The sequence below is a fragment of the Stenella coeruleoalba genome (genome assembly GCF_951394435.1).
Source record: "Stenella coeruleoalba genome assembly, chromosome: 1".
Classification (NCBI taxonomy): domain Eukaryota; kingdom Metazoa; phylum Chordata; class Mammalia; order Artiodactyla; family Delphinidae; genus Stenella; species Stenella coeruleoalba.
Window position 1 is genome coordinate 37,739,819 of NC_137169.1, and position 23,365 is coordinate 37,763,183.

General features: G+C 48.4%; 1 protein-coding gene across 5 annotated transcripts in view; it reads left to right on the top strand.

Moving 5' to 3' along the window:
* MAST2 (microtubule associated serine/threonine kinase 2) overlaps positions 1-23,365 on the top strand; it is a 201,222-nt gene that overhangs the window by 171,883 nt on the left and 5,974 nt on the right. For 2 of the 5 annotated variants that reach the window (XM_079920876.1, XM_079920879.1), the window contains exons 7-20: positions 713-733; positions 2,562-2,640; positions 5,043-5,197; positions 7,105-7,180; positions 9,679-9,888; positions 14,204-14,305; positions 16,583-16,715; positions 17,551-17,612; positions 17,882-17,967; positions 18,427-18,635; positions 19,616-19,754; positions 21,633-21,765; positions 22,522-22,687; positions 23,255-23,356. In XM_079920876.1, coding sequence (XP_079777002.1) covers positions 713-733; positions 2,562-2,640; positions 5,043-5,197; positions 7,105-7,180; positions 9,679-9,888; positions 14,204-14,305; positions 16,583-16,715; positions 17,551-17,612; positions 17,882-17,967; positions 18,427-18,635; positions 19,616-19,754; positions 21,633-21,765; positions 22,522-22,687; positions 23,255-23,356 — 1,673 coding nt within the window. The remainder of the gene's footprint in view (positions 1-712; positions 734-2,561; positions 2,641-5,042; positions 5,198-7,104; positions 7,181-9,678; positions 9,889-14,203; positions 14,306-16,582; positions 16,716-17,550; positions 17,613-17,881; positions 17,968-18,426; positions 18,636-19,615; positions 19,755-21,632; positions 21,766-22,521; positions 22,688-23,254; positions 23,357-23,365) is intronic. The other 3 variants (XM_079920878.1, XM_079920880.1, XM_079920877.1) reach the window with 2 other exon arrangements.

A 23,365-nucleotide genomic window follows, 5' to 3' on the forward strand; every position in this document is an offset into this window, starting at 1 on the left:
TTGCTGTAACCTGTGATAAGCACTGTGAAGGGAAAGAAAATGATGCTGCCTAAAAGAGTAGGAAGGGAATGAGGCTGGAGAGTCTGTACTGGGTGGTCATGTAAGACCTCTTGGAAGGAGTGACTTTTAAGCCAACCTGAAGGATAAGAAGGAGCCTGCCATGTTGGGAGTGAGGATGCAGGTGTGTAGACCAATCCATGCAGAGGGAATAGCATGTTCCATTGGTGTCCTGTGTCTGCATCATTCCCTGGGCTTTAGGAGTAGGATCAGCTGGGGGCTTTGGGACCTGGTATTACCACTGAGATCCACACAGGTCTGTGCTAGGTGGCCTGAAGTTTGAGTCGTATGTGTGGAAGACAGAGCCCCAGGCTGTCCCTTTACCAGACATAGTAGGAAAAGTAGCTAGGTATTGGTGGGTGAGGGGAGGAAGACTTCAACCCTGCGAAACAAGGTACTCAGGAATTGTGTTTCCTATCACTGAAGTTGGGCATGAGCTTTATAGCATCACATTAGTTTGGAATATCACACAAAAGGCAGATTTAATGAAACTGTAGGGATAGACCCATTAGTCACACAATTTCACTACTAACTTACACACATTCATAAACGAAAGGTTTGTCTCTGCCAAGCTAGACCAAATGCCAGGTGTCAAACAGAGCAGTCTCTCTGGTTCCCTTTGATTCTCACTTTAACGTATGTCTTTTCACTACAGCCATGGCCACAGAGCAGACAGGTAATAGCGGACTTGATGGGGAGAGGGGCTGGGAAACTGCTATGCATGGCCAGACAGTATGGTTTGTGGTTTCATGCTTGGTGAGAACTGGCTGTGATGAGTCTTCTCTGAGTGTGGGTATGAACATTTGGCCTTTCATTTCTATCAAAGAGGCCCTAACGGAGCCCCCTCTACCTGCTGGAACCAAGGCTCCGTGCTCATATGTTTAGAAGGCAGGATTTGCTAAATATTTAGTTCCAAGCTTCTGAGCATAGGAACAGGTCACCCTCATTCCCACAACTTTCCTCAGTCACCCAGTGGGATGACCAGGCAGAGGAAATGGAGGCATCCTGTAGTGGCATTTCTGACTCTGGTGGTCCCTGCTCTTCAGTTTACAGAAAAATGGCTGCCATTTTGGTTCCCATTTCTTTATGAAGGAGGAAAAATCGCCTGTGGAGAAGTGTATCTGACAAGGGTTTGGGAAATGCCTCCCTGAGTTAGACTAGTCCCATCTTTGCTGAGCTCCGTTTTCCTGGAATTGACTTGCTTCCTTGTGTGGAGCTCTCAGGACCCAAAAGAGAGATCAGAGAGAATATCATGTTTGAGCAGCCTCCTGGACATTTCTTTGCCTCAGAGACTAGGTTCCAGCAGGACCGGCTGCCTGGGTGGCATGAAGTTTGAGTCATGTGCATGTGGCATGGAACCCCCGGCTGTCCCCTTACAGAACATAGTAGGAAAAGCTGCCTGGTATTGGTGGGGGTGGAGAGGAGTGCTTCCAAAAGAGAAGCCCTGGCAAGATTCATTCCTTTTTTTCCTTCTTCCTCTCCATGCCTCCCTGCACCCACCTTTAACTGTGGAGCCTGGAACAATTCATCCAGATCTCTGGGTCTTACTGTTTTCTCTGAAGATTGAGAGTATTGAACTTAACTTCTAAAGGTCCTCCACTGCTAACGTTCTTAGGTTCTGTGGGTCACATCAAAGAAGTTTTTCTATAACTTCAACCAGAGCAGGCTGTACCCCTAAGCTCCACAAGAAAGAACATTTGTGTTACAACACATCCTGTAGTCCAGGAAAGAATCACTTGTCCATGTTATAAAAGCTTCAAACCAGACACTTGCTTGATCTTTCTTCTCTAAAGCAAAGCAGATAACTGTGGTTCTCTGTGATGAGAGCTTCAGAGCACATCCTCTAAAGAGCAGCTGGAAGCCTGCCCCAGAGTCTCATATATGGTCAAGCTATGCCACTTCACTCTTCTTTCATAAGGTTGCTGTCACTCTTTGGCAAACATTCTCAAAGATTGGATTTATGAGTCCTAATGGGTTCTGGGTAGCCTTTGACTATTTGCAATCTATTGATTCATACTCAGACCCAGGTGGTAGTTTCACTTCTTCCTGGTTTTCAACCCAGTGGCCTGGGGAACACCAAAGGACCCTTCACATGGAGCCTTCAAAAAAGGAACTAGCATTTCAGTGGTAGTTCTCTCCTTGTGATGATGCCTTTAGCTGCAGTCCTCTGTCATTGCTTCTCTGTCATTGCTAAAAGTGAATAAGTTGAGAGTGTAAAGATTTTTATTCCAAAACCATAGTATTGCATAACAGATATTCTTATTTAAAGTTATGGACTCCTTTATAGTCAGAGATGTCTGTCTTTGCAGTGGAAAACACACAACAATAGGCCCCATGTAGGAAAGAGATATGAAAGCAAGTGCTGGACTGAGCAGTACTGTCTTGAGACAAGAAAGAGCCTACCAATGAATCAACTGCCCCAAAAAACCTGATGGAAAGACAGGCAGGTCCTGGGCTCAGGGTGGGGTTCGGTAGAAACTGCCTAACATTCTTTTCTTACATAGGACTGATGGACGGCGCTGGTCTTTGGCTTCTTTGCCTTCTTCAGGCTATGGAACCAACACTCCTAGCTCCACTGTCTCAGTAAGTAGCCAAATCTGTGGCCGTACCTCCTTCACCCTGAGGAAATACTTCCCTACAGGTATTGCTCCCTGTCCCTACAGTGTTGCAAAGTGGTTCTCAACTTTTTCTCCAAAGCCCAACTCAAAGAGGTTGCTTGGGATGAGGCTGAGAGGGACAGAGGTCTGGTGGCCTTTAACAGCCATAGTCAGATCCATTAAATGCCTTTGGAAAGAATTAACCAGCATGTTTCTGAGCGTCAGTTATTCCTAGTGGAGTCAGAAGAGGGCTTGAGGATGGACTTTCGCTTTGCCCACGAGGCCAGGCACAGGCACTCCTAAGCACGGTTCCCTTGCTCCCCTATTTTATTTGTAGAACTGCAACCAAGAGCAAATAACACCACCCCCCACCATGTCACAAAGGCCTGGTAGACCCTCCTCCAACTTTTTCACCTTTTCCTTTCAGAAAAGAAGGGAAGGATGAATGTGATTTGATATTCAAGTTTGATTGTATATCAGCAAAAAAAAAAATATTGGGCCTGTCTCTAAAACTTCTAGTTATGTCTCTTTTAGAGAAGATTTTAGCCTAAAACACAACAAATGTCCTAACTGCCACCATGCACAATTGACCCTAAAATGAGTCTTCCTCATTGAGCAACATTTAATTGAAGCCAGGATGACAAGTTGGCAAGCACGTTCTGTAAAGGGCGCATATTTTAGGCTTTGTAGGCCGCAGACTGGATGACCCGTTTCTCCATGTCTCCCACCATTCTTCAGGTCTTCTCAGCTCAATTTGTATTCATAAATCCCAAGCAGGTAAAAGAAGTTATCATTTCCTCCTTTGACCTAGATATTACTCTTTTTAAAAATTTTTTTATTATTATTTTTTTGGCCGCTCTGTGCTGCAAGTGGGATCTTAGTTCCCCAACCAGGGATCAAACCCGTGCCCCCTGCAGTGAAAGCACGGAGTCTTAACCACTGGACCACCAGGAAAGTCCTAGATTTTACTCTTAAATTAATCCAAAGATCTCACTGGTCTTTTGGCAGCTGTTTAGTTTCAGATCTTTCCCTAGTAAATATCCCTTCCCCATAATCCTTTACTCAAACAGGTGATTTTTGAGACCCAAAGTAAGAGTCATGTATTTATTATATATATATTCCTGTTCAATAAGTTTTAATAGACTCAACCCATTGCTCCAGCTTATTTTATTGGAATACCTTAAAATACCAATTTTTCTTCATGTTAGTTGCAGTTGGGTGAGAATACTTTTTGCAACTTCTATCCAAATCATTTATAAAAATGTGACCAAGACAGAGCCTCATGAAAACCTCCCACTAGCTGTTTACAACTTTATGTATTATAGGATTCCATGAGAGAAGTGTGCACTGTAAGTCAAAAAAATTTTTGATTTCTCACTTGGTATTAAGGCTTACGTGTGGCAACGGTTTTCTTGGTGTGGTACTGCAGCTTTGAGTGTAAGTGAATTTAACCCCAGATCCGTCATCAGTTGGTGAACAGAAGTTGAGCCAATAGTGTTAGATTTGCTGCTGCTGTAGCCAGTCTTGTCAGGTAAGGGCAGGAGTTCACTGATCCAGGTGCCGACCAGGGCTGCCATGGCAATGGCTGCGTTGGTGGGATGCCTGTAATAGCACAGCTCACTCCCTCAAATTGTCTCTTGTGATTCTGGAATCTCAATCGTTGGGCCATGTTTAGAATTCTTAATTGTTTTCAGGTCAAGTCTAATCTTTGGGTTCTAGATCTAAAAATAATTTTCTTCCCTGCTGGATTTTCTTGCCTATTGGTGTCCCTAGAGCCTGGGCAAAGCCTTCACAGCTGCAGCGAAGCCAGTTGCCTTCTGGGTAACAGCCTAAAGGAAACATTGCTGAGCCATCCTGGGGCTCTCCCAAGGTGTTGTAGAAGGCAGAACTTATGGGGATGTCATTTGTAGGCTGGGCATACCTAGAACATTTCCTAATAAGCCAGGAAGCATGATTTATTAATTACTTGCCATTCTAACTAGCCAGAAGCTTCACTGAGGGCAAAGGGTCCACGTGGAAGAATCTGCTTTTGGCCACGTGGACCTTCCACGTGGAAGGTCCACGTGGAAGAATCTGCTTTTGGCCACCTAAAGAGGCTCCCTAGGTAGTTGGGGAGCTGTCACACCTCATGAATGTCTGGGTCTGGCCCCCTGCAAGGCTCATGAAGGACAATAGTATCTTGGCTTCATCTGAACAGAGCTCTGAAGGATAGAGATGAACGGGATCATGTACAGTGGAGACTCAAGGGAGCAAGGGAAAGCATGCTGGCTGTGGGCTGACTTCAGGTTTACGTCGACTGGGGAGCCACTGACCATTTTCAGTCCTTCTCCACTTCTAGACTGCCTTAGACATGTCTTTAATGCTTTTTAAAAATGTTGTCCCCTCTAGTCATCATGCTCCTCGCAGGAAAAGCTGCACCAGTTGCCCTTCCAGCCTACAGCTGATGAGCTGCACTTTCTGACGAAGCATTTCAGCACAGAGAGTGTACCCGATGAAGAAGGACGGCAGTCCCCGGCCCTGCGGCCCCGCTCCCGCAGCCTCAGGTGAGGGTGCTCTCCACCCACTGCCCTGGTACCCATGGAGTTCAGCTTGTCTGCACAGCCTAGGAGTCAACAGACTTATTCCGTAAAGGGCAGGGTAGTAAATAATTCACACTTTGCAGGCCGTATCGTCTCTGGCAGCTACTTACTCTGCTGTGGTGCAGAATCATCCACAGACGTTATGTAAACTTTATTTATAAAAGCAGCCGGCGGGCCAGATTTGGTCTGCGGGCCGTAGTTTGCCAACCCCTGGCCTAGCACATAGGCACAGCTCAAATGAGTCAAGTGCAGTGAAGCTCAAGCCCTTTGGTATTGGGTACAGCTCAACTCACCATCACAAGAGGTGCCTGAAGATGCTCTCAAGGGGTCCCTCTTTTTCCCTTTGAAAGTAGTTGGCAGTAGAAATGTACTTTGGACTCCATTCAGTAAAAGGAGAGTAATAGTATCATCCATTCTGATGGTTACCTGGCTGCAGAACCCAGAGGCCCAGCATATATAAACTAGGCCAATTAAAAAAGTTGCTTCTGAGGACACTTGAGGCTGACTCGGGGAAGAAGCCCATTGCAGAAGCAGAACTAAATGCCCATCTAAATCTGTCTCATTTCCCTGAATCACCTGGGCTCATCAAACCAAGCAAACCTTAACAGCTGATTTATCTGTGTATTCCATAGATTAAATCAGCTCTTCTCTTTGGCATTAGGTGGTAAATCTGTGCCAGAATTCCAGGTTAAGGGAAAGGGTGGAGAATAAAATGATCATGGCTTTAAGTGATCGAGCTCAGATTTCCAGGGTCCCTGGGAAATAAGAAGTTGGTTCGCATGTTCAAGGTGGAGGCCCAGAGGAGCAGTGCCTTCCAGAAAGAATCCCCTCAGGTCATGTTGGCACTGCAAGTGCCAGTGAGCTGAGCCAGACCACAAAGACTGGTTCAAGTTCAGATTGGTGAGAACAATGACTGGGACTGCAATGCAAAGGGTCAGACATACAAATGAGGGAGTGTGAAGTGTGGAGCCCAGTGTGTTTCTTTGTCTCATACAGAGGAATGTCTGAATCTTGGTGCTCTTCACACTCCACACAGAGACGGGCACCTTTTAGGCCATTTGAGACTGAGAGGACTACAGTACCTCTGGGAAATCCCTGAGGATTACTCTTAAAAAGCTGGGTAATGTGCATTAATGTAGCAGGCAGACCATGGCCTACCGTAGGGAGGAAAGGCAGAAAAGAACGGTTCTGAACATAGCTCAGCTGGGATCACATGTCGGGCACCAAACTGGGCAGGACCCAAATAGCCATTCAGTTGTACGGCTCAAACTCTGAATCCTTTAAGAGGATGTAATCACACATGGGCCAGAGGGGAAGATTTAGATGACCCAGGTTTATGATTCACTACGGGCTGGCTGGACTGGCCTCATTCATCCCCCAGGTGAGAGCTAAGTTAGCCCCACTGGATGCAGCTTGTTTAGAAAAGATACAGGTATACACTGTCTTCCTTTGGTTGTTTTGGTGGTGGTTTGATTTGATTTGATTCCTAGAACATGCTGGGGTATGCCCAACCCCACTGGCCAAAGCAAAGAAGACCCAGAGAGTCCTGTTCTGGAGGAAGTGATCCTAGAAGAACCACCAGTGGCCTCAAGAGTGGTCTCCTCCTGTCTAGGCCTTTTCAGGCCCTGGCAGAAGTCTTTGTGAAGGCCAGGCCTCTTACAGGAAGGTAGTCTAGCTCCAGATGGCACACTTTTGAGCTGAACAGTGCTGGCAGCTCCAGGAATAAGAAAGGCTCTGGAACTCAGCACTCCTTAAGGTGGGAGTGTGTGGGTGCTGCAGACAGTGGGTGGGCACGGGCTCTGGGGATGGGCATCTTTCTCCTTGAAGGTTCCCTGGCACTAAAGTAACACAGTTGTTTCCTTCTTATTTAGTCCTGGACGGTCACCAGTTTCCTTTGACAGTGAAATAATAATGATGAATCATGTGTACAAGGAAAGATTCCCCAAGGTAAGGATCCAGTTTAAAGGAGACTGGTAACGCCTCTGAGGATGCCACCTCCAGCCAGCCCCAGTGGGAAGACTGGGGGTGGGGGAGTCGCCAGAGGCAATCTGGAAGGAGATCAGGGAGGCGCCAGGAGGAGGAGGACACAAGCATGAGGGCTTTCAGACTGCTGGAGAAGAGGAAGGCAGCAGAGGACTTTGAGTTTGGGGATCGTACTTGCAGAGCCTCTGTTTCTCCACTCCCCAGAGAAAGGGGTATCCAGAGGGAAATGTCGAAAACATATCCCACTGTATATTAGTGGGAAGGAAAGAGCAGAGACCTTGCTTCTGACCGTGCACATCAGGATCCATGAGTCGGGGTCCCCCAGAAGGAGATTCGCCCTCTGAGAGCACCTTCACTTAATGCAGATTTCTAAAGCAGCACTCCCATTACCAAGCACAAACAGAGCTACGCTGGAAATTTCCTCTGGCAGGAAGTTGGCCAGAGAGAGCAGTAGGGTGGGAGACAGCTCAGAGTTGCTATTCACATTTGGACTTGTGTTTTCAAGCAGGGAAATGCTGAGGGAGGAAGGTAGGTTACTGTCCTGAGATGGTTGAGAAATGGTCTTCACAACTGCAGTTTGACTGTAAACCTCCTTGTATGTGGAACGAGGGCCTTGTTTTCCATTTGCATTTCTTTTGAACACCACACGCCTAAACACTCTGACCTGGCTTTCTAATGATAGGCCCTGTTCCTGCAGAACACAGCCAGTTCTGTCCGAGAGAGAAGCAGGGCCTGACGGAGGCTCCCTCTCCATGACAACAGCGAGAATGGGGTCTTCAAGCCTCTTTCTTCATCCTCCATCCAGACCCCCGGCTCTACCTGTTCATCTGTATCTAGGGTCTGCGATGTGTGGTTCCCTGCTCCTCCGAGAGTGTCCTTTTTCGAGCCTCGAGTAGTCTCCTGGGCACACACGGGTGGCTTAGGGAAAAAGTGCGAAGCCCTTGTGCTTTCCCTCTTGACATTCACAGTGAAGCAGAGCAGTGAGGAGGCGCTCAGACTCTGGAACCAGGCCGACTGGGTTCAAGTTGGCTTCTACCATTTATTAGCCTCATGACCCTGGGCAGATTTTTTAACTTCTCTGAGCTTCATTTGCCTCATCTGTAATCTGAGATAATAAGAGTATCTATCTCATAGGGAGTTTGTGAAGATTAGTGAACATTAAGCTTTTCTAACTGTGCCCAGGACATAGTTAGCGCTCAGTAAGTGTTAGCTGTTATTTCTTTGCTGCCCTGTGGTCTGCACTTTCTAGCCTTCAAATGGGCACTGGAGAGTAAGAGCAAGGAAGAGGGGCAGAATGAACAGCTAGGAAATCATTCTGTTGTGCCTTGCTTCTTCATAAAAAAGTTTGGGTGTGTATAGTGTTTAGAAATGCACCTCGCGTGTTTCCTCCTCCTCTTCCTCCTTGTGTATTAGGTGTTGTATTGTTATCCTAGCATTGCACGTTTGTATGTAAGATGAACTCGTGTTAGAAAAAGCATGTTAAGATTCCTTCCATTCCCTCTTCTCTTTCACCTCCCCTCCTCTCCCTCTCTCCCTACCACATCGCTACACCATAAATATGTGTGTGTGTGTGTTTGTGTGTGTGTGTGTATATATACACACACATATATATACATATACAAACACCCACTTAAACACACACTGAAAATCAGAAATCACCACCTGGTGGCAAAGGAAAGAAAGCCAAGCCCTAGATAGGCAGCTAGGAACTTGTTAGCAGATGTATATTTGTCATTTTGACATTCCTGTGCAGTTAGGTCCCCAAGAGGCTTCTGAGCCAGACCTCATGCCGCTCTGCTGGGGATCCAGGTCCGTGAGCAGGCAGGTTCACACCTTCAGTAAACACTCTCTGAACATCTGCTTAGCTCAGTTGGGTCCTAACTTCAAGTAAGAGGATCCTGAGATAAATCAAACTCCCACTGGCTTGAAGAAGTTCCCAGTCTGGAGAAAGATTTAGAAACCAGGAGTGTCCACACACCAAGTTTATACAGTTGGGAGGTCCAGTGGAAGCACAGAGGAAAGGAAACCCTAGTTTTCCTGGAGGAATCAAAGACTTCCCAGAGGAAAGATGATGCTTGAACTGAGATTAGAAGGAGTAGTAGGAGTTTGCCAGGCAGGCTTGGCAGGTGAAAAAGCTACACACAGGGAACAGCATAAATGGACAGAGGCATGAGATAGCATGATAAAGGAACAACAGAACCTCAGTGTCCTTAGAGCAAGAGAATGTGCCGTTCAAGGAGTGGGGAGGTGGACAAGGCCAGGTGAGAGAGGGCCTTGACTGTAATGTTTTGACTTGACTTGAAGGTGACCTTTCACGTCTCCAGTCATCAGGTTCCCCAAATGCAACATCAGGAAACCAGGATCACAGAACCCATCCTTAGGCTCTGACCAGGCCCTTCAGGCTTAGCTCCGGCCGAGCTGGATCAGAAGGGAAGAGTCACTTGTCCTGCTTTGATTTGCAGGCCACCGCACAAATGGAAGAGCATCTAGCAGAGTTCATTTCCTCCAACACTCCAGACAACGTGTTGCCCTTGGCAGACGGAACCTTGAGCTTTATTCATCATCAGGTGATTGAGATGGCCCGAGACTGCCTGGATAAATCTCGGAGTGGCCTCATTACCTCACACTACTTCTATGAACTTCAAGAGAATTTAGAGAAGCTTCTGCAAGATGTGAGTGTCCTTGTTCTGCAACTCTGGTGAATCCGTATAGTAGTGGTTTTTAGTCCCAAGCTAAGATGAAGGCAGTCACGGTGTTCCCAGCCTGCTTGCCACCTCCCTGCTGGTATGTGGGACGCACCCCACATGTGCTGCTGCTGCTGGGCTTTGGTTCCTCCTCAGTCCCCTGCATTTCTCCGAGAAGCCTGTTCGGCGTCAGAACTCAGTGCTGTGATTCCTTTCCTTTTCTAATACCAATTACTCTTCCCAAGGCTCCAACGTAGTGTTCATAAATATTTGCCTAGGAGATTTGTAACCCAGAGCCAAAAAGAGGTCCTAGTGGCTGTAGTGGGCTCTCTTTTGGTAGACATACTGGTGTAAGCAGAACCTTGAGACTGCTTCTCCTCAGTCGAGGAAAAACAGGCCCGAGGACGGCACCATGGGTTTATCCGTTTGCTGATATTCTGTTTGCATAGCAGAAGTTCTCCAGCAGGGACTGATGTGTTTAGAGACCTGATCCTCCCCAGTGTAAAAAGTCTCTGGGCAAAGTAATCCAGAGACCATTGAGTTCTTCTCGCTGCTCCGTGCTCCGTTCTTCGCTTTCCTCTCTGCTTCTCCGATAGGGTGATCGGACGCCTTCCCACTCAGACTGCAGTTGCCCATATCACACCGTTAGTACAGCTTAGGGGAGAGGAGGTGTGCTGTCTCTTCGGGACTCTTCATGTCACTAGAATATTTCCCAGTCCAGACCCCTGTTACCTCCAGACATGTGCCTTCATGCTTTCGTAGGACCAACTGAGCTGAGAGCCCAGGCTAATGGGCTCAAACGACTCCGGTGTGTTAGTCCAGAAATTAGGAGCAGGAAGTTGTTTGTTTGTTTTTTTAATTTAGGAAACAGTTGAATCTAGAGAAAGGATGACTAAAGATGGTCACGATTAGTGCTGTCAAATAATGGGAGTTTTATCATATGTAATATGTGGCAGCTTCTCTATCCCCTAAAAGGCATACTAGCCCAGTGGACAAGAGTTACAGTAAGAAAGGTTTTGATTTAATAGATGAAAAAGTTCTTCCTTCTACAAAAATGTCTTTTTCTGATTTCAAAAGTAATACTTAAATTTAAACATTGCAGAAATATGAGTTTAAAAAGCTGAAGTCCCATGAAACATCACTGGCGGCTGTTTGTTTCTGTTCAAGAATAACTTTCTAACAGTTCTCCGACAATACGTAGGAATCAGGGATTGAGGCATCACATAAATCAGCTAGAGTGACTTCCAGGGTTGCTTGTACATCTAAGATGGATCTTCTGAAATGCTCAAGTCAGAGCTTTGCCCAAAACCTTCAGGCATTTCCCAGATGTATTGCCTCTGGCAGTGGGAAGAGCACTGAACATGGAGCCCGTGCATTCATATGTTCTCTCATTTGCTAGGCCCTGGGAATGCAGAGAAGAAGTTCAGTGCTGGTTCTGGCTCAAGGAATTTGCTGTTGACTGGGGTTTACAGACACATCAATATGTATTACAGTAAAAATAATAACTGTCATTTATCGAAGTATACCGTATGCCAGACACCACACTGAGGGCTCTATATGAAGTATCTCACTTTTGTTTATTATAGTAAGTGTGATTGATGAGCACTAAACAGAGATCAGTTCTGAGCACAGAGGAGGATGTGCTGACTCTGCATGGAGAGTTCAGGAAAAGCTGAGTCTCGATGAGTAGGTAGGAGTTCACTGGATCTAGAAAGCAGTATAAACAACCTTTCAGAGGTGTGGAGGAACTTGGTTCATTTCAGGAATTGCAGGTAAAGTAGTTTGGCATGACTAGAGTGAAGGATGTCTGCAGGGAAACCCTGGTAGATGAATTTGCTAGGCACTACATTGTCTAATTTAATCTTCATAACAACATTGTAAGGAAGGTATTATTATTATTCTCTAAATATGCAGATGAGGAAACCAAACCTTAAAAGGGCCAAGTTAGCCCAAGGTAACTCATTTCTTGAGTAGCAGAGCTAGCACCCAAACCCAGGTTACTTATTCCAGAGCCTAAGATCATACACTTGCAAATACTTAGTCAGTAAGCATTTACATCTGCTATATAAGAGGCACCTGTGCTAGGCGACACAGCCTGTCTACTCAGAAGGCCCTACAGTGTACCTGTAGAGACAGACAATTAATTATAAAACAACATGCTAGTACCATGTGCTGTGAGCAAACAGCTAGGAAAACATAGAAAAAGGAGCTGTTACTTCTTGTTCTTCGTGTGTGTGTGTGTGTGTGTGTGTGTGTGTGTGTGTGTGTGTGTGGGCAGGGGACTTAGATGAGGCTTCACAAAGTTGATATTTGAGCTGCGTGTTAAAAGAATGAACAAGATTTCATCAAGTGCCCAGCCTCTCTTTTCATTGCATAACCAGTTTTTTTTAATGGTCTTCATTTGCTTGTATTTCTTTCCTTACAACCTGTTCACTATTCAGTCTCTTGCCTTCTACTTTCCCTTCCCATTATTCCACTGAAACATTTCAGGCAAAAGTCACCAAAGAACTAACTGGCCGGTTGCCAAATGCTGTGACCTCTCTCAGTCCTCACCTTCCTTCACCTGTCTACAGAGGTTTCCACAGTGAATACCTCTCTTTGATCTTTTCTCCTCCCCAGTTGTCATGACACTGTTCTCTCCAGTCTTGTGGTCTTGCTGCCCCTTCACAAGTTTTCTTAAATGCTGGTGTTTCGAGGGGCACCTTCCTGAGCATCCGTGCTCCTCATTCTCCTTTCTTCACTCTCTGATCGGCCCTGTCAGCTCCTGTGTCTTCAGTTGTCATCCGTCTGCTAACGGGCCTTTGCTCCCCACTGTTCTTCTGAGCTCCGGATCAGTGGCCCCAGCTGCTGATTGGACTCCTCCACCGTACTTTCCACATCGGTTAGTATTCTTTGTTGCAAGTGGTAGAGAACCAACCAACTCAGAGCAGTTTATGCAGGAAAGGGAAACTAATTATAAAGATTGAAAGGGTATCTTAGAGAATTGAAGACAGGAATGCAACCAGGCCTTAAGAAGGGACCAGAACCAGAAACGAGAGCCTGTGGAAAGCCCAGGAACCATTCGTCTTCCTTCTCTCAGCTCTGTTTCTCTCTCTTTGGTAGGTATGGTCATCCTTTTCACCCAAGAGCGAATTATACAGTTCTGTCATGCTGATATTAATGGTTGTCGTTCCACCCATTTTTAAGTTCCTAGGGGAAAAAAAAAATGTAAAAGAAAAAGCGGGGTGGGGGGACTTCACTGGTAGTCCAGTGGTTAAGAGTCCGTGCTCCCAGTGCAGGGGGCATGGGTTCAGTCCCTGGTCAGGGAACAAAGATCTTGCATGCTGCATGGTACGGCCAAAAATTAAAAAAAAATAAAAAAAAGTAAGTTCCTAGGAAAGTAGTCCACTCTGGTCAGCTATCGGAGGTGGGAGGGAAAGTGCAGCCACACCAGACAAATGTGGCTCCAGGAGTCAGAGCAGTTTCCAAGAAGGGAGAGTCTCTGGGGCTGAGCCAATGCCTACGAAAGTATCTAGTATAGGTACCTCAACCTTTCCAAGTCCAAAGCAGAACTTTTCCACCTACCTGCTTTCTCTTTAAAACCAAAGGGAATATGTTCTCTACCTATCCTCACCTAAACTGTGTATTTTTTTATACTGTCTATTTCATTTATGGGTTCAATGGAATTTCCGTAAAATTGTCGTTGTACTTCCCATCTGTTCCTGCCTCTTCCACCCCTCAGGGCTGCTCGGAGATGGCCCAGTCTGTCCATTTCCCTCCATTCTTACTGCCTTGGCTTATTATGCCTTTTTCATCTGCACTGTTGCAGTAGCCTGCTGGTGGGTTTCCCTGCTCTTAGGCTTGCCCTCCTTAGTGCACCATCCACACTACAGCCAAAGAGATCTCTCTAAAATCCCTTCTGGTCACATCACTCTCCTGCTTTGAGGTCTTTCTATTCCTTACAGTCTGTCTGTGGTGGAAAGTGAGCATCAGTGAAGGCTCCATTGGGAGTTACATCTTGAGCTGGGGTCTGGAGGGTAAGTGAAGCCTGCTGGATGGAGCAGCATTAAAGCTGCGTGTCTTTGTGACATTCCTCGGCGTCATGTAGTGTTCCTCAGCTCATGTGGTTCCTGGTGAGCAGCCTGTCCCCCCTCATCACGGCCCACTGGCCCTCTCTAAGGTCTTTACTTTGCAGCACCCTCTGTACTACAGAGGGTACACCCTCTGTACCCTCTGGCAGAGTAGGCTCTGCCCAGCCCAGTCCTGCTTCACTCAGCCATGTTGGGCCGGTGGATTGCTTAAGTATCCTTTGTCTTCTCTACAGGCTCATGAGCGCTCAGAGAGTTCAGAAGTGGCTTTTGTGATGCAGCTGGTGAAAAAACTGATGATTGTCATTGCCCGCCCTGCTCGTCTCCTGGAATGCCTGGTGAGTGGGCTCTCGGGAGGTTGGGGGGGGTGGGTGGCTGGAGGGGAGGGAACGGGGGCTGTAGAGGAAGTATTCTGCTAACAGCAGAACTGTGGGGGTACCCACTGCCATTTCTGCTGCTGAAATCCTTGTTTAAATATGACACGCAAGCAAGTCCCTGTGAGGAAAAGTGGTTGCTCCTGAGAAGTGTGGCAGGGAGGGGTGCTCATCTGCCCAGCCCACACTGAGCAGGCCCCAGGTCAATAGGGACCCTGGGGGTGAGGAGCACAGGCCAGTTTCGTTTGCACAAGTTGAGTCCACCCTTCATTTGATCATTCAGTGACACTACTGAGTACCTACGTCATTCTAGACACTGGAGATACAGGCGTAAGTAAAGCAGGGTCCCTGATCCTACGATGCCTCCTCTGCAGTAGAGTTAGATTTCGTCTTTTAGTGCCTTAAGTATGAGGCATGGAGACATGCAAATAATAATTATGATACTGGAAGAAGTTTGCAGCCAAGGGAAGTACAAGGTGCAACGGGGACATGGGGAAGGAAGTGCTCTAGTCCTCCTTGGGATGAACAGAGATGGACATTCAGTGAAGGCTCCCTGGGAAATGTGAAGCTTAGTCAGCTACTTGCAGGATAATTATGAGTTTGCCAGGGGAGAGCCATCAGAAAAGGCATTTGATGGAGTACAGGGTGTGTCCGAAGTGTTGGTGAGGGATAAACTGGGAGGTAGGCCATGACAGGACCATGGAGAGTGTTGGGTTCTTGGCTCCGGAGTTTGCATTTATCCTTAAAGCTACTTGGAGCCATCAGAAAGTTTAGGTAAGAATATGACATGGTCAGATTTACTTTTTTAAACTAATTTTATAGAGGTATAATTTACATACAATCAAATATATCCCATTTGAGTATACAGTTCAATGAGTTTTAACAAATATACACCTGTCTAATCACTGCCACAGTTAAGATGGAAAACATTTCTCCCGTCTTAGAAAATTCCCTTGTGCTCCTTTGCAATCAGTCCCTTTCCCCTGGCCATCTTACCTCCCACTCCAGGCAACCACTTATCTGCTCTTTCACTATGGATAAGTTTGCCTTTTGTACAGTTTCATATAAATTAAATCATATAGTATGTTCTGACTTCTTTCACTCAGCATAATGTTTTTGAGAGTCATACATGTTATTGCATGTATCAGTAATTGGTTCCTATTTACTTCTGAGTAACACTCCATCAGATTTACTCCTAAGAAAGATGACGCTGGCTGCAACATGGATAGTGAATTGGAAGAGAAGGCAGGATGAGCCAGGGACAGCCTGGCAGAGGCACTTAAAGCCGTTCATGTGACGGAGAGGAGCGCCCAGAACTAGGACAGTGGTGGGAGGACAGAGCAGAAGAGTTGGGTAGAGGCGGGTTTCTGAAGTAGACATTCTGACTAGACAGGGACTGAGGATGAAGAAGAAGGTAAAAGGACTTCCAGTCTGGGTTAGATTGTATCCACATAGGTAGTGGTAGAGTTCTCCAAACCCGTGAGACCAGAGGTAAAGAAAGCAGTGGAGGCTGGGGTCGTGGTGAACAGAGGCCTCTCCCTCAAGGATGTGAAGTCCGTGGTTAAACAGGGGCTTGGAGTTAGGCCTGGGTTTGCGTGCTGATTTTCTCTTTCTTCCTACCTCTGTGGTCATGGTCAAGTCCGTGCATCTCTGTGAGCCTTGATTTCCTCACCAAGGTCACAGAGGTGTCTCCAGGGTTTAGCCCATACTGGCACTTAGTAGGCACTCAGTCAATGGGGCCCTCGTTATTATGTGCTCCAGGCAGACAAGGACTTCTGTGCTGTGTCCACAAGGCTCTCCAGCCCCCAGCACACAGGGGTTTGCTCAGTTGATGTCTGAAGGCATGTGTGTGCACCGCCAGGGCTGTGAAGCGTGATTGAAGGTGTGCCAGGACTGCCCCTCTTCACTGGGTGTGGGAACACACCTGACAGTGCCGTGTCTGGCTGGCACAAGGCTTTGGACCAGGCGAATAGGCAGAGCTCTCTGGAAACCAAATGCTCTGGTTCTTATTGCTGTAAAGACAGCAAACGCTTAGGATGTCCAATCTGGAGGTGACCTGTAAGACAGCTTTGTCCCCATTGGTTCCTGAATCATGATGTTTCTTGGGATTCCGGGGTAGGGTGTCCATCACAAAGAGGAAGTCTTCCTGTCATCCTACTCTGGGTATATGCCGTAAAACCAAAGAGACCAGCAGCCTGCTTTTGTAGCCCTCACCACTGACTACCTCTCTCCCCGGTACAGGAGTTTGACCCTGAAGAGTTCTACCACCTGTTAGAAGCAGCTGAGGGCCACGCCAAAGAGGGACAAGGGATTAAATGTGACATTCCCCGCTACATCGTTAGCCAACTGGGCCTCACACGGGATCCCCTAGAGGGTGAGCATGCGGCCTGGTGGCTGCAAAGAGGCCACACAGCCTACAAGCTCTAACAGCAGGGAAGCCACTTGGAGAAGAAGCTTAGTTGGACAGGGACACAACACAGCATCAGAGGCCCGAGGGCTATAGGAAAAACTCTGTGTTCTCTGTCATAAAACAGCCCCTCCTTCAGGATTGTCCACATCTGCCTTATATAACCCAAGCTGGATTGCCTTGGGCCCACCTGAGTTGGATTTAGAGCCTAAGATCAAAAGGTCATCACAGAGGGCCACAATCACATTTTCAAAAATGGTCACCTCCTCTGCATGCTTGCCTCTCCTGCTGCCACCTCACAAGTCCTCCTGTGTCTTTGGGGTGGTCCCAACTCAGGGCTTCAGAAGATAATGCCATTCTCTGGGCCTTCACACTGAGCCCCTCCTGAACCATGGGTTTCCGAATCCCTAGTCTCTAGTCGTCCCACTCCTGCCTTTCCTGCTTCCCAACCTCATCTGGCAAAGCAGAGTCTTGACCAGCAGGATGGGGGCCAGCTATCAGACAGCCCAGCTTTGGGCCCTGTTTTCAGGCATTGTCCCAAGTTTGAGGGAAGCTTTGTAGAATTTGCCAGGCCTTTTGAATGGTACTGGACTTCTAGAAATAGGGGTGGCAATATTATTTGACAAACAAGTCTAAAAGCTGTGACTGCACTAAGGATAGAGCCACAGGACCGCCTCCCAGCCTGATGCAGGAAGCATTACTGCCTTCCCTACATGCATCTGTCGTGTGATGTGAATGGACTGCTGAGATGCCTTGACATTGCCACGCACGCTTTTCTCTTGTGTCCTTGCTTTGTTTCTAGAAATGGCCCAGTTGAGCAGCTATGACAGTCCTGACACTCCAGAGACAGATGATTCAGTCGAGGTAAAGACCCTGAGCTCCTGCCTCAATCCTGGACCCGGGGCCCTGTGAAGCAAAGGGCTGTGAATTCTCTCTAAGAGACTGTCTGAAGGAGGGATGGCGGAGTGGGTGATCGCTTACACTGTCTGAGAGGTCATTCAGTTCCTGGGGAAGAATGGGCAGGAGGCCACGGCAGGGCTAAGAGCTGAGCAGATGCTGGGGCCACAGCTTCCCCCCAAATGTGAGCTCTGAGAGAAGCATTCCTGGCTCCTGCCCTTTCCCATGTCTTCCAGGGCCGTGGAGCATCTCTGACATCTAAAAAGACACCCTCTGAAGAGGACTTCGAAACCATTAAGCTCATCAGCAATGGCGCCTATGGGTAAAGGCAGGGGTCAGGGTGTGGCCGGGACTGGAGCTAAGTCAGCCCTGGGGCTCTTCCTTCCGGAAGTGAATGATGCCTAATCCTCTGAGCACCAGATGCCTCAGGATGGACCTGTCCCTCCCCGAAGCCTCCAGGAGAGGCAAGAGCCCAGTTTCCTCTGATACCTGAGTGTGGTTCCTTTCCCAGGAAAGAGTCCCTCTCCTCTTGGCGGCACTTCTGCTCTCACTGAGCTCTGAGGAGGGGTTGAGCTGTGTCCTCAGGTCTTGGTATATCAGGAAATTGAAGAGCTCCCTGGGCAGGTGCTCAGATCCTTCTCATTGATAAGCGCCCCCTGCTCCTTTGTTCTGTGCATTGATAAGGTGTGAGAGGAAGCAGTTTGACCACCCAAGCTCGCAGTGGAGGAGAGCACAGCTCAGGGGCTGAGGGCCGTGGGGTACGGATGGGCTTTGTTTCCAGGGCCGTATTCCTGGTGCGGCACAAGTCCACCCGGCAGCGCTTTGCCGTGAAGAAGATCAACAAGCAGAACCTGATCCTACGGAACCAGATCCAGCAAGCCTTTGTGGAGCGTGACATACTGACTTTTGCTGAGAACCCCTTTGTGGTCAGCATGTTCTGCTCCTTTGAGACCAAGCGCCACCTGTGCATGGTGATGGAGTATGTTGAAGGTACTGGGGAAAAGGTGGCCTGGCTTGGGGGCCACGGCATAATCTGAGACAGACCTGAGCAGGGACCAACAGCTTGTGTAGGCGTGAAGTTTCAGGGCCCAGCTTCCCAACCTCTCTTTGGCCTTGGTTTCTGCCTTAGGATCTCAGAGACCATTTGGCCATGGTGGGCACAAGGTGTCGTGCCCCTCCCAGGGAGAGGCTTCTGGAGCAGTAGCTGCCATGAGGCTGCCCATGTCGGGACAGGATGTATCAGCCCCACAGCTACAAAGCCTGCACAGCCTGGCAGACCTGCTGGCACCTGGCAGGAGCAAAGGGGGTAGCAGAGCCACCAAAGCCCAGGGCCGGATGCTGGGAGGATTGCATCTGGGCCCTCAGAGGAGAGGAAAGCCACTGCCCTTGCGGATGGTTTTTGAAGGGGATGCCCCTTAGGACCCCACAAAATGCTCTGGGGATGGTGTAGGAGAGCATCATGGGGCACAGCTCTGGAGGGGGCAGCCGCTTTGCCAGTGGCCTTCCCTCTCCCTTCGTCAGGGCTGCGTACAGCTTCCAAAGATATTTTGCCTAAGTCTTGAAGTTGAAGCTGAACAAAACTCCGCTTTTCATTCTTTGGGTAGGTGCTGGGAGTTTACAGTGTTACTTTACTCGAAAACTAAAGGAGAGCCAACAGGAAGGAAATAAATGGACAAATGCTGAAGTCTCATCCTAAAATAACTTAGTCCTGTCCCAACGAGTCAGCTTACAGGCCTAGAGGCCTGGGTTCCTTCCCTCTTTGTCCTGAACGATGGCCTTGACAGCCACTGGCCGACTCGTCTTACCTCCTGCTCCCCTCCACACTCTCCCACCCATGCCAGCAGCAGAGGGGTTAGAATCACAGTCTCTGGCACCAGGGTATTCTGTGACACTATCTACTCTGGGGCCTCTGAGACCATCTAGAGCAGGGCACTGGACCCATCCTTCATGGTGGCCTGGGCTTGTTGCAGGAGGAGACTGTGCCACTCTGCTGAAGAACATCGGGGCCCTGCCTGTGGATATGGTGCGCCTGTACTTTGCGGAAACTGTGCTAGCCCTGGAGTACTTACACAACTATGGCATCGTGCACCGTGACCTCAAGCCTGACAAGTATGCCCACTCTCCCAGTCCCTTGTTTAGGGTGTCCCTCTTGGGTCTCTAGATAAATGAACGCAGACGCAGCACGTTTGAATCTATCCCAAATGGCTGCTAGGAAACACTGCTCATGTGGGTGTCCATCTAGGCTTGGTACTCTAGCCCCTGACTACCCCAAATGCAAAGAACATTGCCAGCAAGGTCTGGCAGGGGCACCGTAAGGCTTTGGTGACATCAAAGAATCACTGAGGAGCTCCACTCAAGAAACCAAGCAGGAACAAAAGGATCCACACATGTAGTGGATGGCTAAGCAAGTGTCCTGACATTTACTGACACCTGCTCTGTGCCAAGCACTGTATTCTAGTCCCTGGCCTGTAGAGCTTAAAGCTAGTGTGGGTGGCAGAAATATCTTTGTATAGGCTGCTTCTTAGAAGGTATTAGTCAGGTGGGCGAAGGTGGGAGGAGGTTTCTCGAGCTGGGGAGCAGGATTTGCAAAGGCACGCACAGGTGTGGGGACGGGTCCCATTCAGGAACTACAAAGAGTGCAGTATGGCTGAAGCTGAGATTGTTAGTTGGTCAGAGTAGTAAGAGAGGAAGGTAGAGAGAGGGGCAGGGATTGGATCATCAAGGGGCCTTTTGCTAAGTTTGGGTTTAATTTTAAAGGGTCCTAGAGAGTCTCTGAAGGGCCTGTTAACCACAGGGTGACAGTGTCACACTCAGACTCTGATTTAAGTTTAGGAAGATCACTGCCCATGGAAAGAGGTGATGAGACCATGGCAGTAGTCTAGGCCCAAAACAACAGTGCCTGCACTGGAACAGAGTCAGGATGGAGAAGAGAGGGATAGCGTTGGGAAGTGGAAAGGAAATGATAAGGCTGGGGTGAGAGAGCAGGAGTCTGGGATATCTTCCAGCTTTCCACCTTGGTGCTGGTGGTGGTAAGCCTCTGTAGTGGAAAGCAGCTTTGACATTAGACAGACCTAAGTTCATAGAGCTCGTTAACTCTCTGAACTCCGGGTCTGTTAACTAAACCTCTCTGAGCCTTGTGTTCCTCCTTTTGGGGATAATAATACCTACCTTTGTTGTGTTAGTTACTCTGTAAGACCTTTCATGAGCCAGAATATTTTGATAAATAATTGCTAAAGCACTTACCACAGAGCTCAGTAGGTAACAGAAACTACTGCTTTTCACTGAGAAGAGGACCAGTTAGGAGGCATGACCTTGTTTTGGACAGGTTGAGTTCGTGTGCCTGTAGGACATCTGGGCAGTTTTTAGGCATGGAGCTCATGAAAGAAGTCAGGGCCAAAAAAAAAAAAAAAAAAGTCAGGGCCAGAGATACAGATTTGGGAGTAAAGGGGTAGTAGGGTGAAGCCTTTGGCACAAAATGGCTCAGGCAGAGTGTGTGAAGAGGAAGAGACAGTTCTCTGTGAGATCTTACTTCTAGTTCCTCCCAACCAGCCCTCCTAAAACTAGCCGTGGACGTGGAATGAGATCATTGTGCCCCTTTGCCCTCTCCCTGACTCGGGTGTTGTGAGCCACTGAGGTCAGGAGAGGAGACTGGGAATGGCTGGAGCCTTAGGGTGAGGCTGATCGCTGGTGGAAGAAAGTCTGTTTCTCAGCTGGCTGATACTTGCCCTCAGCGTAGAATACAGTTGAGGGCCGTAAACAAAAGTGAATTGGGGGAATGGGCAAAAGGCAGGTTAGCTGCTTGTGCAGAGTACAGTGCTCATACGACCAGAGCTATTTATTCTTTCACAGCTGCCTGTCTCCCTGATGAAGCTGTCCTGCTTATGTCCCACAGTAGACGCCTGAGTGGGAAAATTGGGCATGTACTAAAACCAGCCATCTCGGAAGGCCAGGAAGTAACTTCAGACTTTTGTTTCTCTGGTTTCCCAGCCTGCTGATCACATCCATGGGGCACATCAAGCTCACTGACTTCGGCCTTTCTAAAATCGGCCTCATGAGTCTGACCACAAACTTGTACGAGGGCCACATTGAAAAGGACACTCGCGAGTTCCTGGACAAGCAGGTAATAAGAAGGATGCTTGAGACCTTGGGGGTTGAATCCAGGCCTCAGAGTAAGGACTGAAGGCCACATGCTTACCTTGCAGCTAGATGTTAAGACTGAGAGCTCCTGTCTTTTCCACCTTTTGGTTCCAGGGAGCCATTGAGATAGGCAGCACATTTGGAAAATAAGGTGGCCCATGAGAATCACATGGATATAAAATCCAAAATCATCTTCCACCTCAGGGTTTGAAGAAGATAGGTCACATAACCATTGACACTCTCAGAGACTGATAAGAGGTCAGTCCTGAGACTTCTAGCCTCAGTAAAGAGCAAAGCTCTCCTGGCGCCTGTGTCCATGGAACACAGCTCCAAGTTTCCACTGGGCTGCATCCTGAGAGTAGCCGCGGGGCGTTTCCTGATTTGACATTACAGGTTATGAATGTTCACAAGTCCCTGTAGGAGTCATATGACTGCAGTGTCTGTTCTCTGGAGGCTGAAGGGCAGAGACCAATTGTGGGTACCACATGCCAAAAAGGAGTGGTGGTTCCAGGCTAGAACTAGATGGTTCGGTTAATTAGGAAAATATATAAACTCACCCCACCAACAGCTCCACCCCTGGTACGCTGGGGCTCCTATTGCTCCTGCTCATTAACCAGAGTGAGCTGAGTCTTCATTCAGAGACTTGCTGCTCCAGAAGTGGGAGTACCCCAGCCCCTCCGGCCGCCATGCCAATGCACTGTCTCTGCATGCTGAGCCAGCCCGACTTCTTTGTGCCCAGGTATGCGGGACCCCGGAATACATTGCCCCTGAGGTGATCCTGCGTCAGGGCTATGGGAAACCAGTGGACTGGTGGGCCATGGGCATAATCCTGTATGAGTTCCTGGTGGGCTGCGTCCCTTTCTTCGGAGACACTCCAGAGGAGCTCTTTGGGCAAGTGATCAGTGGTAGGTACCATCCCCCTGGCCCACCAAGGGGACAGAATCTGGATCCACAGATATGACTTACGCATGCATCTGCGAGGCTTACGAGTTCTTGTTCTGTGTTCATGTGTGTGTGTTTGGTATGCTCAGATATGTGCACATGCAGACTCTGTGTGTCACCTAGCGCTTGTTCTGATTGTGTGCCTGGTCCCACATGAGTGCATGGGTGTACCTGTGTTGTGTCTGTGCATACCCCGTGAGTGTGAGTTCTGTGTGTGTGTGAGTGTACATGTGTCTGGAGTGTAAAGGCAGGGTGAGCTGGAGATCAGACCACTGCTTTGCAGTGGCCACCCTGGACCAAAGAGCAAGCCGTGGTCTAGGATGTGGGAGGCTCCCCTAGAAGGACAGGAACCTGTACAACTTAAAGGCAGTGGGTCCCAGGCAAGGCTTTCAGGGCTCTGGGCTGGGCCCTTTATGTCTCCCCACACGTATCGTATCACAGGACCCTCTTCTCCATCTCCCCACTCTGCCCACGACTTCTGAGACTCCTCTAACCCACTCCTTTCCTTGTCACACCCAATGACTCTTCAGATGAGATTGTGTGGCCCGAGGGGGATGATGCGCTGCCACCGGACGCCCAGGATCTCACCTCAAAACTGCTCCACCAGAACCCTCTGGAGAGACTGGGTACAGGTGGGACAG